This window comes from Talpa europaea (genome assembly GCF_964194135.1).
Source record: "Talpa europaea genome assembly, chromosome: 4".
Lineage (NCBI taxonomy): Eukaryota > Metazoa > Chordata > Mammalia > Eulipotyphla > Talpidae > Talpa > Talpa europaea.
The window spans coordinates 44,597,771-44,612,942 of NC_140070.1; the positions used below are offsets into that span (position 1 = coordinate 44,597,771).

The window sequence follows — 15,172 nt, forward strand, 5'->3', positions numbered from 1 at the left end:
AAGGTACTTTATGATGAGTATCTCAAAATTAATGTCCCTTTCCGTCACTCACTCCTCTTTCTCATTGATTCCCCTTTCCATTAGTCAAGACTAATCCAGTACTTTATTTCCTCTTATTGCTAGATTGTGCATGGTTGAGTGACTAGCTGGGCTTCTAGGTATCCCATGTCACTGGGGCAGGAAATAAGAAACACAGTCTCAATTTCTATGTTCCATTCTCTCATTCATACCTTATACCTTCTCAAGGCATATTTGGAATCGCTACATTATCTATTGTAGACCATTATTATGTCAAGTTTCAAGGAAACATCTCATCAGTTTTTGGACCAACTCCAGGCCCTTTTACCAGGATGCTGTACCCCAAGACATAGATAAATGTTTCTAAATAAATATTCTACAGTAAATTCTTCTAGTCTTGTGGGGAGAAAACTAATTTTTCTCTGCCCTTCTATGACTGAATGGCTGGAAAATAATGCCATTGATGTGAGAGATTAGCAAAAGAAAAGACAGATTTTAATTACAAGCACATAGAGGCCATCTGTAGAATAAAGGAACCTATCATCTGGTCATTTTAGTAAGGTAATATAGTCTCTAGAAAAGGAGCAATAAATTCAAGAAGGAAGAACAGAATAAAGAAGTTCAAAGTTTAAAGGAAAAGGGAATTTTGCAGGGGTTATCTACATACACATTGAAAACACACCTTGCAAGCCACTTTGGAATGGCAGGATAAGACAACTATCTCTCCCTGTCCAAACTACCAGAGAGAAATTTTACTTCCTGATTTTAGGGCAATAGAAAATTAGGCAAAATACATCTAGGCAAAATACATTAGGCAAAATTAGGCAAAATAATCTGCATGTCAGTAGGTACAACATAGGGTATCTTGATTTTGTCCCCAACATTATCTTGGGCCAATATGCTCAAGATCTGCTCCCCCACATGTCCCACTAACTTCTGATTATCTACTAGCCAGACTGTGAATATTGTTGGTGTGAAAACTATTTCCTCCCAAATCAAGGACAATGTCCTACTTCAGTTATATTGAGATCTGATTCAAGAAATAGAATTATGTTATCAAACTCAATAGGTTCGTAGCTTGGACTTACCTCAATAGACCAGACCCAAGATTTGTTGGAGAAAGAACTTTATTATCTGCAGATAATGGCGACAAAAATGTGAATTTCTCCATTGACTATCTCATTGGGTAAGGGCTGGAAAGGAAAAAAAGAGCAGAAGGAAGACAGTGGAGGTCTTGGCAATAGGATATAGGAGTTATTGGACAGACATTGCTGGTCATCTGCAGGTCATCTGAGCAGGCTCAGATGAGATTCATACTCCTATACACATTGCATGTACAAAATATGGCAGCTCGATGTCTCTCCTAAATGGATATTTTAGTATTATGTTGAGTTGGTGTGAATTTAAGGTCATGAACCTAAGGACTATGCATGCTCTGTTGAAATCTGGTTATCTACACAGCCTGAAATATATAGTTTAGTGAAACATTTTTTGCCTCTGATTAAATGAAACAGGGGTGGCTTAGTTAGAGAAATTATTTTCCTTGGGTATACCTGGTAGGACTCTACCTGCCCTTGCAGAGCAAATCTAATAGAAATTAATCAAAGCAGTGCAGATCTTAGTAAATCCTAACTGCCCTGCTATTCAGCTGTTATCAAGAGGTGGAAGGAGCTTAAGGAATTGTTTCCCAGGAATCTGAAGCCCTAGGGTTATCTGTTTCAGCCACTTGTTCCTTGTCTTCTGAGGCCTTGGTTTGACAACAGTTGGAGGCAGGGAGTAAGAAAAGCCTCTGGCTTCAGGTAGACTATTTTCAATGTTTCCAGGGAAAGGGAAGCTTCCTTCCTCTAACAAGGGGATTACTTGTGCCAATTTCAATGGCTCTAATAGCTTAAGATTTTCAAGCTTTTCCACACAAATGCTCTATTTCAGGGCTTAAGTGTAAGCAGTTTATTGGGAAATTGTTTTACGTTGGAAGAGAGAGAAGTGGAGTGAAAGGGGGTAAGAATGAATACAAACATAAAGATAAATCAAGTAAGCCATGAGCAGAGGAAACTGATGCTCAGTCTCGTAAGATCTTATGAGATTCATGAAAGAACTCTTTTCCAGGATGACAAAACAGGGAAACATCCATCTGTTGGCTCTCATCTCCCAATGGTAAAGGTTTACTTCCTGGTATTACTCTCTCAGCATCAGTGACTATCTCATACCTAGGCTTCAGGCAAGATGGAAGAAGGAAGTGAGAATATCTGAGTTAAGACTTGGCCCATTGCACCTGTGTCAAGCCTGGAGGCTGTGATCCTAAAAGCATGGCTAAAGGATGGGATATATGTGAAAAGAACTGAAGTGGCACACACAGGTGTCTGAGTTGCTTATAGAGGTGTGTACCCTATTTACTACTTCCCACCATATGATATACATTCTGTATGATCACTTATTACTCCATATGTATCTTTCATAAGTTCTAGTTTTACCTTCCAAAAAATACATTGACTCTTTGAACATCAAGACTATTTATTTCACTTATTTTAAATCTTAAGATCACCAATATTCTATATAAAGGTTCTCTATACTACTCTGCTAAATAATTGTTTTTTTTCAATAATCAGTTTATTGCCAACTTCCTGAATATTTTACTTCCCAAATAATTATTTAAAAAACTGTTAAAATATTTTAGTAGAAGACTGATTCCATAATCCTAAAATTTTAATAGAACCTCATTTTTCCTTGCCTGTATTACATGTGACCATACCACATACTTTATTGTGTATTCTTGAAAGTAGAACTATGAAATAGGAGTTAATTAGCAGCCCATAACTAATATTTTTCAATAAATCTACAGCCAACCAATCATAATAGCAAACAGTTGGGATAATTAACAGACAATTCTCAGTTACCATATCTGATGGGAAGGAGATAGTGTGACTTAAGTAATTCATAAAATCATTTGCCTTTGAACAGGGACTATCTTATGGATTTATAACATTTATATAAAATCAGTGACTTTTGCTTAAACTGAGTCAGATATATTTTTTCTTAAGAATTAACTTTGTGGAAGTTAAAACCCAATATCAGTATTAGAAGATGTGTGAGATTTAAAGTCACAAGGTGGTAAACTGTGCTTGACAATGTATGGCTTCCTTGTTTCTATTATTTTTTGCAAGTAGATAGAGAAAAACATTTACCTAATAGAGGGCTAATTTTTAGGTAGCTAAACCTATAATTTATCCTATGGTAAAACTCTTTTCATTATCATCTTCACATGAATGTACAACGAACTTTTTCAGAAATAATATAACGTGTGATAGGCCAAAAGATTTAATGTGTATAATATGAGAATATAGCGATCTTCATTAGTAAGAAATTTAAAAAGATTGGCAAAAGTGTAAAATAATGCCACTCTTTTCACTAATAAAATTTTTTAAATTATATATATTTTACATCATTCATTTTTGTACAATGCTTGCTTTCTTTTCTCACTTACTAATTTTTTTTTAAATATGTATTTATGTTAGAAAGCAGTGGATTTTTTTTTTTAAGTTTTTAATTTTGTGTAGAAGAACTGGGGTGCAGGCCAGATGTAGGGGGTGAGAGGATTCACCAGAGACAGAATGGGGAACAGAACAGGTGGGTTTACTGAAATACACAGCTAAGGGGAGCAGGGTGAGATAGGAAAGGTCTGCTGCACCATGTGGGTCACCTCCCTGGCTGGGGATAGAACTCAGGCAGTTGCAGTGGGCCTTTGTGGTAGTAGCATTGAGACTTAACCCCTATGCCAACAGCGAGGCCCCTGGATTGACTTATTTTTATTTTATTTTTTATTTTTTTTTACAAAGTAATATTTTGTTTTTTAAAATAATCACAAACATATAAAGGAAATAATTTTACCACAGTGCATTTACTGATTATGGCTCTTGTCTCCTTGTGGCGTCCAGGATCCTGGTTGAAAGGTTTATCAGTGCTGGTGGGAGCCACCGAGGGTTCTTCCTTCCCAAAGAATGGAGCAGAGGCAAGTCCTTTAATCTGAGTTTCAAGTGGTGGAACTAGGAGTTTCTCATTCTTTTTTCTAAGGAGTTCTTTTTCATAAAAATCTTGGCTTTTAATTTTAATTTCTTCTCTATATTTTTTATTCTTTAGTATTCCCTCCATAGTAGGTGGAGTCTTTGTTTTTCTAATCCGAGCTTCCCATTCTGTTGGGATAGCCCCTACTTCATAGTGTACTTCTCTTCTATCTGCTGCTTCTACAATTCTTTTTTCTCGGATAGTTTGTCCTCTCCAGTTCTTGTACTCCACGATATAGTAGTATTTGTTCCCGAACTGCTCTGTGCCCATGAGCTCCTTCGCTTCCTTAGATAGCACTCTCCACAAGACGCGGAATAAATCCTGAGACCAACCCATGCCTTCCGACGAGCTCCCTGCGCGGGTAGCAGCCTGACCTGGCGCCGTCGCAGCTGAAACACCTGGATTGACTTATTTTTTAATATTATTTTTTTCCTCAGTTTTAATTTATAATGTAACAAGTATAGTTAGGTGCAATTCATGTAAATGTAAGTCTTGGGCTCCTTAATAATTTTCTTTTTCTTTTTCAAAGATTTATTTATACAAGCCCTGGGCTATAGGCCAGAAGAACAGAGGGTCAAAGAATTGACCTGAGACAGAGAGAGCAGGGAGCAGAACAGGCAGAAGGACTGCAGTACACTGCTGAGGGGAGCAGCAGGTGAGACAGGAGAGGTCTGCCTCGCCATGTGGGAATCTCCCTGGCTGGCCGGGAATCGAACCGGCACTGCAGAGGCTGCGGACAGCTTCACAGCACTGTGCTCAACCCGCTGCCCCACCTTAATAATTTTCAAGAATATAAAAGGGTCTGGTGTTTTAAAAGTTTGAAGATTATTGCAAAACATCACTGTGTGTCCAATACTAAGGCTAGGCTACAAATTCAGAAAGATCTCATGGGGTACTCTTTGAAGATTTCGTGGAGAAATGGGAAATTGCATTGGGTCTTAAATGATAAATGGAGATTTGAGCATTCAGTGAGGTAAAAAAGATAAGACACAGGTGCAAAACACACAAAAAAAATGTGGGGTAGAAAAACTGGATCCAATACTCTAAGATGGGGGGAACTCCCTCATGGCGCAAGGGGTTAAGAAACAACCTATGAAGCTATCAGCAGCCACTGTGGCACAAGTTCGATCCCCAGCAAGGGAGGAGACCCACATAGTGCAGCAGACCTCTCCTGTCTCACCCGCTGCTCCCCTCAGCAGTGTATTTTATTCAGTCTGCCTGTTCTGCTCCCCACCCTGTCTCTGGTGAATCCTCTCACCTCCCACACCTCTGGCCTGTACCCCAGCTCTTGTATGCATAAATAAATAAATCTTAAAAAAAACAAACAAAAACAAAGTCCCTAAGATGGGAAAGCGAGTTGTAGCAATGTATATAGAAAAGTAAATGGAGAGGGATCAGAAGAACTAAAGCTAGAATACAGGACTAGCGGAGTTCACATTTTTTCATAGTAACTTTAAGGAGCCAGTGGAAGTTTGCAAGCAAAGAGGGTAATAAAAGTATAATTCTGCTGGTGAGAAATTCATCCTGGTAATGGTTTAGAATTTGCAGAGAGGAAAATTAATGGAAATGTTATCATGGAGTCAATGTATAAAATGATTAGGAAGAATACTAGAATTTTGGGGTTTGTCATTTTTTGAGTTTTGAAGCTTTAGCAATAAGAGAGAACAGAGTAGCATTAAGGGAAAGGGCACACAGCATGGATTAAAAGGAGGGATAAAATACCAGTACTGATAATAAGTCACTATATGATGTTAAAGAGACTTCTATATCATGACTACTAAATGATATTTGCATAATTTAAATATTAAGTCCATTCTCATCATATGAGAATTTTCAGTTGTGTTAATATATACGCAAAGTGAATGGAAAATTTAAGAATTAGTCTGAATATTGATGATTCTACATTTTCTGTCATACCAAATCACTAAAAGTTTAATTTGTGCATTTATAGAAACTATTGGTCTGTTTCACTTACTGATAAAGATAATATAGTTTCTGTTGATTTAAAATGGTTACTTCACACATTGCTATCACCTTTCAATGTGAAGCTTGAATGCCTCCAAGGCTTGCTTTACACTCCAATTGGAAAGAAACTATTGGTGGTTATTAAGTGCCATTAGTGATACAGCTCCATATCACCAGACAAAGAAAACCCCTCACTTAAGATGCTTTATCTTTCATTCTTTGAACATTCCATATGCATTCCCTTCTTCCCACCTTTATATCCATTTACATATATTATAATGAGTAAAATGATTTTAGTAATAAAATCAATGTAGATTAAACCCATTAACTAATAAATTGTTGTACTTTAAATTTAGAGCTTTTTTGCAAGTCTTGGTTTTAGTCCAGAGAACGTACCCTTTGACATATTTTTTAATAAGTAATTTAGCCTCTGTAATATATGATGAACTCTTGCAGGAATCCAGCTGAATCTGTCATAATATTCTATCAATAAAACTTAATGACTGATTATAATTCAGTTAAATATTTTATTAATACAAAAAAAACTCATACTTAGCACTTTGTGTTTTTTTTTTAACTACCCATCATTTCTTTCCATGAAAATGCCATGATTAAAAGGTTAAATGAACATTTATTCAGTGAAATGAAATCTTCACATGTGAATGCAATCATAAGTTACCTTGTTTAGTGAATTTAGGAAATAAATTAGGAAAACAGCCAGATACTTAAAGATTCAGTATATAGTTTACTGATTATTTTTATAAAATTCACTTCAGCCTTTTCATAAACTGTAAAGATATTTGAAAGGAAGTAAAACATGTTAAATTGGTCATGTAGCTCTGCAAATAACAGCGTTTTAAAAACATGAAAACCACAAATCAAAACAACACTGTTAAGTATTCTGCAGCAAACTCACATCTGTCCAAGCTCAGACAAATTGTTTGGCATAATAAGGATAGTGAAATTATCTCTTCTGCTCACCTGGCTTCATGGCTTATTTTCCAATGTTTTCCTGGCTCTCTAGAATACTTCTTCAATTATTTCAGAATCTCAGAGTTACTTTCTGCACACTTCTGTCAGCCTCTTGGATTCTATTCTCTTTTCTGAAAAACTGCTACAGATTGCTTGAATTAATAGTTTCAATCATTTGTCTACACCCCCTCCCTTCCTTCTATATAACTTCATTAAGATAAATTGAATTTTCTTAGTGAGTTAGAAAACTCTGGAAGCATTTTGCCAAAAAGCAGTCAGATTTTGGATGTAAACTTCAGTGCATCTGAAATACAAGAATTTAGGATGTAACCCTAAAGTTAAGCAGATATGTAAATGAATGGTAAATTAACATATAAAATGAAATTTTGATGTTTTTTCCATCATTGGGGAAAAAAAAGAAATTCTTCTCCGTGGCTTCACACAGTAGGCCTTGGTTACTAACTAATGAGCAGTTCTTAGAAATATTTCTTGGCCCTAACGTGCTCCACTGGTGTCTCTAGGTACATGGAACTTACTGAATAAATAAGTGAAATCCTATTTTAAATAACCAAATCAAATCTTTAGTGGGAATTGTTTCTGAAAGCATCCCCAACACAAACAGGTTCTAAAATGAAATTGCTCAGGTGCAAGGTGTTTAGAACTATAATTCCACTTGGTAAATCTTGCATAAGGCTATTCCTTAATAATATACTGTGTTTCAAATATGAATTTATACTGACTTAGATAGAAATTCTAGGGGAGAAATTAAATGATAATGAGGAGATCATATGTAAAGGATTTTTATAAATGCTGCTCAATGGGAAGTGGCATTAGGTTGAGTTTTAACAATATTCTTAAAAATAATTTAATTCCTGTTGATTTCATAGACACAGCACTTCAAGATTTTAAAGATATAGTTTGAAAATAATTGAACACATTTTACTAATAATATTGAATCACTTATTCTCAGGTATTTCTAGAAAATACTCAAAAAATATTTAAATAAGCCAAATGTTTGAAAAATAATGAAATTGCTTTGATATGCTCTCTAACAAATATCTTTAGGAAATTGAGAAAAGGCAGCTAGGATGAAATACTAATGCCTAACATTTACAACCATTGCTTTTTGAAACTATGCTTCTTGAAACTCTTTGGGTTTTCCTTTTACACTTTGCCCTGTACAACACATCTGGGCACCTGTGTAATAGTTCTGGGAGTAAAAAGTCTTCATTGCATTCTGTATTGCAAGTGCTGGAATGGAAAACTGAAGTCACTGTCCACAGTTCTTTCTCCCTGGTCATCTATTCTTACAACATCAAGAGGCACATTTTGACAGGTTGCTCATCTTTGGCTCATTCCTGCAATGGACACATGGAATATTTACACATGTTTGTTAAATAACAACTTTGCCTATCATTTCTTTCTTGTCTCTACTTCTGTATTTACCCTGGTGTGGTAGAGGAGTTCATCTGTGAAATATTTATCTAGCACCTATGACCACAGTGGGAGTTGATATATCACATATAAAATGTGTTAGGAACTGTTCTAAATACTTAGCATTTATTCACTTCTTTCATTGTCATAGCACTATTATTATTTTAAAGATTTATTTATGCATACAAGTACTGGGGTACAGGCCAGAAGTGTGGGGGGCAAGAGTTCACCAGAGACAGAGTGGGGAACAGAACAGGCAGATGGACTGAAATATACTGCTGAGGGGAGCAGTGGGTGAGTTAGGAGAGGTCTGCTGCGCCATGTGGGTAGTTCCCTGCCCTGGCTGGGGATCGAACTTGTGCTGCATGGCTGTGGATAGCTTCATAGGTTGTGTCTTAATGCCTTGAGCCACCAGGGAGGCCCACATAGCACTATTAATAATCTCATTTTACAAATAAAGAACCGGAAGCATAGGAAGGTGATGTAATTTACCTGAGTTCATACAACTACTTAAGAAGTAGAGCAAGAAGTCCAGCTCTAGAGCACAGGATCACAAATAGTCTTCCTTTAATTGGTACCTAGACTACAAAGATAAATAATGTGCAATACCTAGACTACAAAGATAAATAATGTGCAAAGTGGTTACTCTTCAGTACGGGGGAAAGGAAATGAAATGATAAATAATAATGACAGTAGCAAATATTTATTGAGTTGATATATTCTGAGATTTGCAAAAATTCCCTTATACATATTGTTTGATATAATCCTCATAAGAATCATGATTTTTTTAAATTAGAAAATGATAATTATTCCCCAAATGAGAAAGAACAAATCAGTTCCTGACTCCAGTAAGTTTGAAACTGGCTTTAACAACAGGCCTTAGAATTCTTCTCTTAAATAAAAAAATTCACTGAACGCCCACTTTAGACAAGTGTACTCTGTGACTGGGACAAAGCAAAACAGAAACAAATTCCTTCCCAATCTTCTCAACAACGAGAGCACTGTACAAACCACAAAAATGACCAACATCCTCCTCTTTCAGCTTCTATAATGACTGCTCCTTTTTTGATTAGTTTTATCTATAGTTCTACTATCTTGTTCTTCTTACCTTTACACAAAAAGTTTTAAGATACTGTATCGTTGAATTTTCCCTGCTTCTGACAACTCCAGATGAGAACAAAACTACAAACGTTCTTGAGTCATCCCAAAAAGATAAAAAACAAAGCTAAAGTATATAACAAGTTTCTTCCAACTCCTTTTATTGCGATTTCCCATATTTTCTAGGGCAAACAATTTTCCTCATCAGCAATGAACCAGTAAACCCAACGTACTTCAACTTCAGCTATGTTCTTTGGCTGGACGATGTGAATAGTTCTGTACTTTTGAAATAAACAGTGAGAGGCTACCCTCATCCATTCTAAGTAGCCTGACTGGAGCAGAGTGAGAAAGCAGAAGAAAAGTAAGGAATGAATTTATAAAGGTCAAAAAGCAAAGTAATGTGCATACAAAAGACTTTGCTTTTTATGTTGTAGATGAGAAAATACTTAGCACTGATTCATATATTAAAAAAATCACTGAGGAGATTAGAATGTAAGAAGGCAGGATTAAGAAATCTTGGATTAGGCTGAGAGAGGGATTGTACAATTACAAACAAGGAGGGTGGGACTAATATGGATGCCTAAAGTGTTTCTAATAAATGCTAAAGCTACAAAATGAGAAAGACAAATGATTGATAGTGTGGGCAGAGTTTGGACAGTGTCACGGTTGGAGAGAATGAGGAAAATGGAAGGCAGTTTTGAACTTGGTAATTAGGAGGATGATGGTACCATTCCTTCCAATAAAGAAATCAAGAGAAGTTGGGAGAGAAGGGATTTTGATTATGTTGCATATATCTCAGTGTAGCTATTTAGTTGATATACACCAGGCATTTACTTGTGTTTCTGAATAGACTAAAGTGCAGGCCACTTTCACAAATCTCAAGGAAAAAAATAAGGAACAATTAGTTTGGGAATGATAACTAATATGGGGGAAAAATGTTCATGTAATAGTAGGAAATCAAAAGCCTAGGATATAGGCTTTATTTATTCATAAATTCTTTAGGAAAAGGTAACATAGTATTTAAGAATGGTTATGGGGCTCGACTGCCAAAGTTCAAATTCCTGCTCTACCGTTTTAACTGTATAACTTTGAATTAGATCATCAGGCTTTAAATTCTTTATCTGAAAATTATTACAGTAAGCCTTACCTGAGAGGGTTGTTGTGGAGTGGGAGTTCTTACTGGAGTCCATACATTTTCAGGCCATCTGTGCACTTTGAATTGGAAAAATTTAAAATTTATTTGTTAATAGTCTCATGGAAATTTTGTCTTTAATTTGAAGCCTGGTAAACCACAGTGGTAATGGCAGTACATAAGGTTTTATTTTCTGTAAAATATACAGATATTTTTATATCACAGTACAGTTGTGGCAGATATTTTGAATATTCTCTTTTTCAAAATTACCACGTTTATAAGAACTGCTATTAGATACACTGTTAGATTGCATGTGATTGCAGAATTTTTCCACAGCCCTCATGCCACTTAGTTGGCTAAGTGTCATAACTCTGTGCCGCGTGGTCTATCATCACTCTGAAATCTGAATGTTTGTACATTGATTCCCACATCTACAATGCTTTCCAGCATTTCCCAAATACAAATGTTTGTCGAGCATCATGCGAATGGTTTTAACTTTGATAATGACATTTAATTGATTTCTTTGTAATCCTATGTATTTAACTTATGCTTTTAGAAATACTATTTTAAGACTGGATGTATAGGCTTCATCAGAGAATCAAAGGTGTTCATGATACACTTCAATGAAAAAAATCTTGAAGCAGAAGAATAAAAGAGTACACACCAAACACTAGATTGAACTTGGCCCACATCAAACGCTCAATTAACAGTCTGCTGCTATTGTCCTTAAAATAGTCAGACACCAGGAATTGAATTATGTTGTATTCATTCCTCCATCAAAATGTCCAATACACTTTTTGGTGTTCCATGAATGCTTAACTGTTTAATAAACATAAGAACTAAGTGATTTGTAGGTTGGCTCCCCTGAGCTTTCAATTGGGGCTAGAAGGAACAGCTGTGAAGTTGCGGGGCTGCCCCTAATCATGCAGTGGACTTGGGAGTATGTCAAAGGACTTCAGAGGTCTCCCTTTGGTTCCTTGAAAGCATACAGTGGGAATGGAGATTGCAGGCTGCTATGGAGACCAGGTCCTGATAAATTTCACAAAGCAGTCCTCCATCATCTAAGAAGGCCTGTTTGTTGCTTCAGGTAAAACCCCTCACGTATTCCAGGCACCTATTACTGGTTTCTGCTGCAGGAGCCTTGGCGTTGCACCAGGGAGCCAGAGATGCGAGGCCCCCTCGCAGCGCGCGCACGGGGCCCGCTCCCTCGCCACGCCCACTTCCTGCGCCATCCCCGGCCTTTCCAGGTCCCCTCTTCCGGTGAACCGGATGCTCTGTCTGTTTCCTCCTCTGTCTGTTTCCTCCTCCTCGCCCTCGGCCCCCGCGCGCGTCCCTGGCCGAGCCTCAGGCACCCACGAAGGCAGAGGCAGGGAGCTTCCGGCGGTTGCCCTGACAGGTGTGAGTGGCCGGTAGGAGCTGGGCGCGCACGGTTGCAGAGCGTGGAGGAGACACTGCCCTGCGGCGATGGGTGCCAAGGGCGCTCCTTCACGCCGGAGGCCGGCGGGGCGGCGACTGCGCTACCTGCCCACCGGGAGCTTCCCCTTTCTCCTCCTCCTGTTGCTCCTCTGCATCCAGCTCGGCGGGGGGCAGAAGAAAAAAGAGGTAGCGTGGTTACTTGTGGCCCTCCTGGGTGGGCCGGGCTGGGTGGGCCGAGGCGGGGAGGGCCGCGTTGCTAGGCAGCCCCGCCACGTTGCTAGGCAGCACCGCCGCGTTGCTAGGCAGCCAGACGTGGGCGTTGGTTGCCCTAGGGCTGGATGGGCGGCCTTTGGGCGTGTCCTTTGGGCCCCACTGAGTTTGTGGGTGGGGTCAACCAAGCTTTTTTTTTGGCTTTTAACCTCAGATCCTTAGACTTTGAGACCAGGGGCGACTTTGACCTGCAGCTGGAGGCCAGGCTTAGGGGTTGTGTTGGATGTGAAAATATCCTTTAGGAGTGTTTGCCAACCTACAGGAACTATTGGTGTTTTCTGTTCTTTACTCTGGGTCATTAGCATTCGAGATCCTTTTCAAGCGGTGGCAGAGCATATTAAGGTGTTTTAAGTGACTGTTTTCTTACACATTTTTAAAGCTCCGTGTTTATGTTGAACTCAGCGTATAATTGTGAAAATAACCACGTTATTTAAATTATGTAAGTTTGTGAAGTTCTGATCACCTGATTTCAATCTTAGTCTCTGATGACTTGGATGAGGGTGTGGATTGAAGTGACTGCCTACAAAGTAGTTGTAGAGTTGTTTGTGAATTTCAGTTATTCAGTTTTACCTTGGATAGTTGATGCAGCAGGATCAGAAACAAAATTATTTTGGAAATGTATGTTTTCTTTTTGTGTGTTTGAATAAGGTGTCTAATAGTATATCTTTTAGTAAGAGTGTTCTCTTTATATAATTTAAAACTGCCCCTGCCCCCTTGGTGAATTTGTACACACTAGTGACTTAAACGCTAATTGGGGTTTAAAAAATAATCACAACTTTCTTGATAGCTAGGTGGAAAAAGTGAAAAACCTCACAAACGAAATAAATCTTACTCTCTTTACTGAAAATAACTTTAAACTGACACTCAATTAGCTCTTATATTTTAACGTGAACTTATTGGAGTCCCAGATCACTGGTACAGTAAAACTAGACATACATTATGTTAAAAATATAATTTCAAATGCTTGGTATTTATTCCAAGAGTTTTAGATTTTAAAATTTTTGAGAAGGGAGGAGATTAAAACAGTAATTTTTAATGAATTACTGATGCCATAATTTAAGGTTTTCAAGTCTTGTCTCCCAGCTAGTAATGGATCCCAGACTGCAGTGGCAGCGCTGAGTCCCAGCCACTAGACCACCATGGGTTGTCTCATGAAGCTGCAGCATGAACTTTGCTGACTCTCAAGCAAGCAAGCAAAAGAGGCAGATTTGTTTAGAGAAAGAAAAATGTTTATTAAGGAGAAAAGGAACAGAAATAAAGTGGGACCTCCAGGTAGGTGGAACCAGGGTGGGGCAAGGAAGTCGAAGTGGAGTTTTACCTCAAGGAATATAGACCTTCTTTCCCAAATTATTCTAAAGCCCCATCAGTCTCTTTGTGATTGGTTATTTCTTGGTGGTCTCACTCATTCCCAGAACTAAGTCTCTGTGTCCCAGCCCTTATCTTAGCATACTTTATTTTGCCATCCTGGTCTGGAATAAGTTCTGGGATGTTTGATTAGTTCCCTTTGGAATTTTTTGCCCTTTTCTGTGGAGCCCTCCTTTTTCCTTTGAGCGTTTTCCTATTCTAGGAAAGACCCTGAGGGCTCTCCACTTCCCTTTGATTTATTACCACAGCAGAGGACCATAAAAAGAGTAAGTCCTTGGGGATTATGGTGATTTATCTCTTATAACAATGATCTTTCTAAGATCTTCATGTATCTCAGATGTGTTCAATAAACTGGTACCCAGTTCAAAAACTTTTTTTTTTAAAGATTTATTTATTTGGCATACAAGAACTGGGGTACAGGCCAGAGGTGAGAGGATTCACCAGAGACCCAGTGGGGAACAGAACAGGACGATTGATCAAAATACACTGCGTTGGGGAGCAGTGGGGGAGACAGGAGAGGCTGCTGTGCCTTTTGGGTCAGCTCCCTGGCTGTAATCGAACTCCTGCTGCAGAGAGCTTCATAGTGCTGAGACTACCTCTTGCGCCACCAGGGAGGCCCTAGTTCAAAAACTTTAATCCCTTCCAGTACTGGAGAAAAAAAAAAATATTTTTGGAAAATTACGGGAATTGGTTGGTCATCATGGTACTTTTCTAAACATGTTCCAGGATTGTTTTGACCATATGTGATTTCTTTCTTCTTTGCTGAGTATGGGAATTGATGCCACTATAAGTTTTGACACCAGTGTAACAGGAAGTATAACAGTTGCAATGAATATACTACAATAAATACTACTGGCATATGTATCCAAGTAGTTGAATTGGAATTAACAATGTATTTATTCCTTTATCTTGGCAAAGCCAAACTGAAGTAGAAAATTGAATCTGGAATCAAGAATGGACATTAGATTAGTTTTTAAATAATTAATAGTGGTAAGTGTAATAGTTAATTAAGAATAGGTTTATGAGTCAGGGAGTTAGTTCAGTTACAACTCCTCTTCTGTTTAATTGTATGATATCAGGCAATCCATTAACTTCCCTGAATTTTAGTTTGGACATAATACCTACGTGTGTGCATGTGTGTGTGTGTATATATATATATATATATATATATATATATAATGCTTAGAGCAATACCTAGAAAATAACAGATGATCAGTAATTAGTAGCTATTATTACATGTTCTGCTTTTAAATTAAAATATTAGGATGGTGCAATCCTAAAGTACAATAATTTTTTAAATTAGTTTTTTTGCTAAATAAATTGATTTTATAATAGTAAAGTACATAGTTATTGGAATAAATTGTCTATTATTATGAAACACCAAAAACTCCAAACTTTTATGTTGTTTGATAATTTCCATTGGAGGAGATTTTGAATCATGGA

General features: G+C 37.6%; 1 protein-coding gene and 1 pseudogene across 2 annotated transcripts in view; one reads left to right on the forward strand and one right to left on the reverse strand.

Moving 5' to 3' along the window:
• Window positions 1-3,561: 3,561 nt before the first annotated feature.
• LOC311169563 (NADH dehydrogenase [ubiquinone] 1 alpha subcomplex assembly factor 2-like) lies at window positions 3,562-4,413 on the reverse strand (annotated as a pseudogene). The gene has a single exon. The product of its transcript is annotated as an NADH dehydrogenase [ubiquinone] 1 alpha subcomplex assembly factor 2-like (transcript).
• A 7,729-nt stretch (window positions 4,414-12,142) lies between these two features.
• The window catches only part of TUSC3 (tumor suppressor candidate 3), a gene marked incomplete at both ends in the record, with an annotated part of 150,900 nt that continues 147,870 nt past the window's right edge, over window positions 12,143-15,172 (forward strand). Inside the window, one exon of the mRNA XM_084232025.1 lies at window positions 12,143-12,280. Within this exon, the coding sequence (XP_084088151.1) occupies window positions 12,143-12,280 (138 nt within the window). The remainder of the gene's footprint in view (window positions 12,281-15,172) is intronic.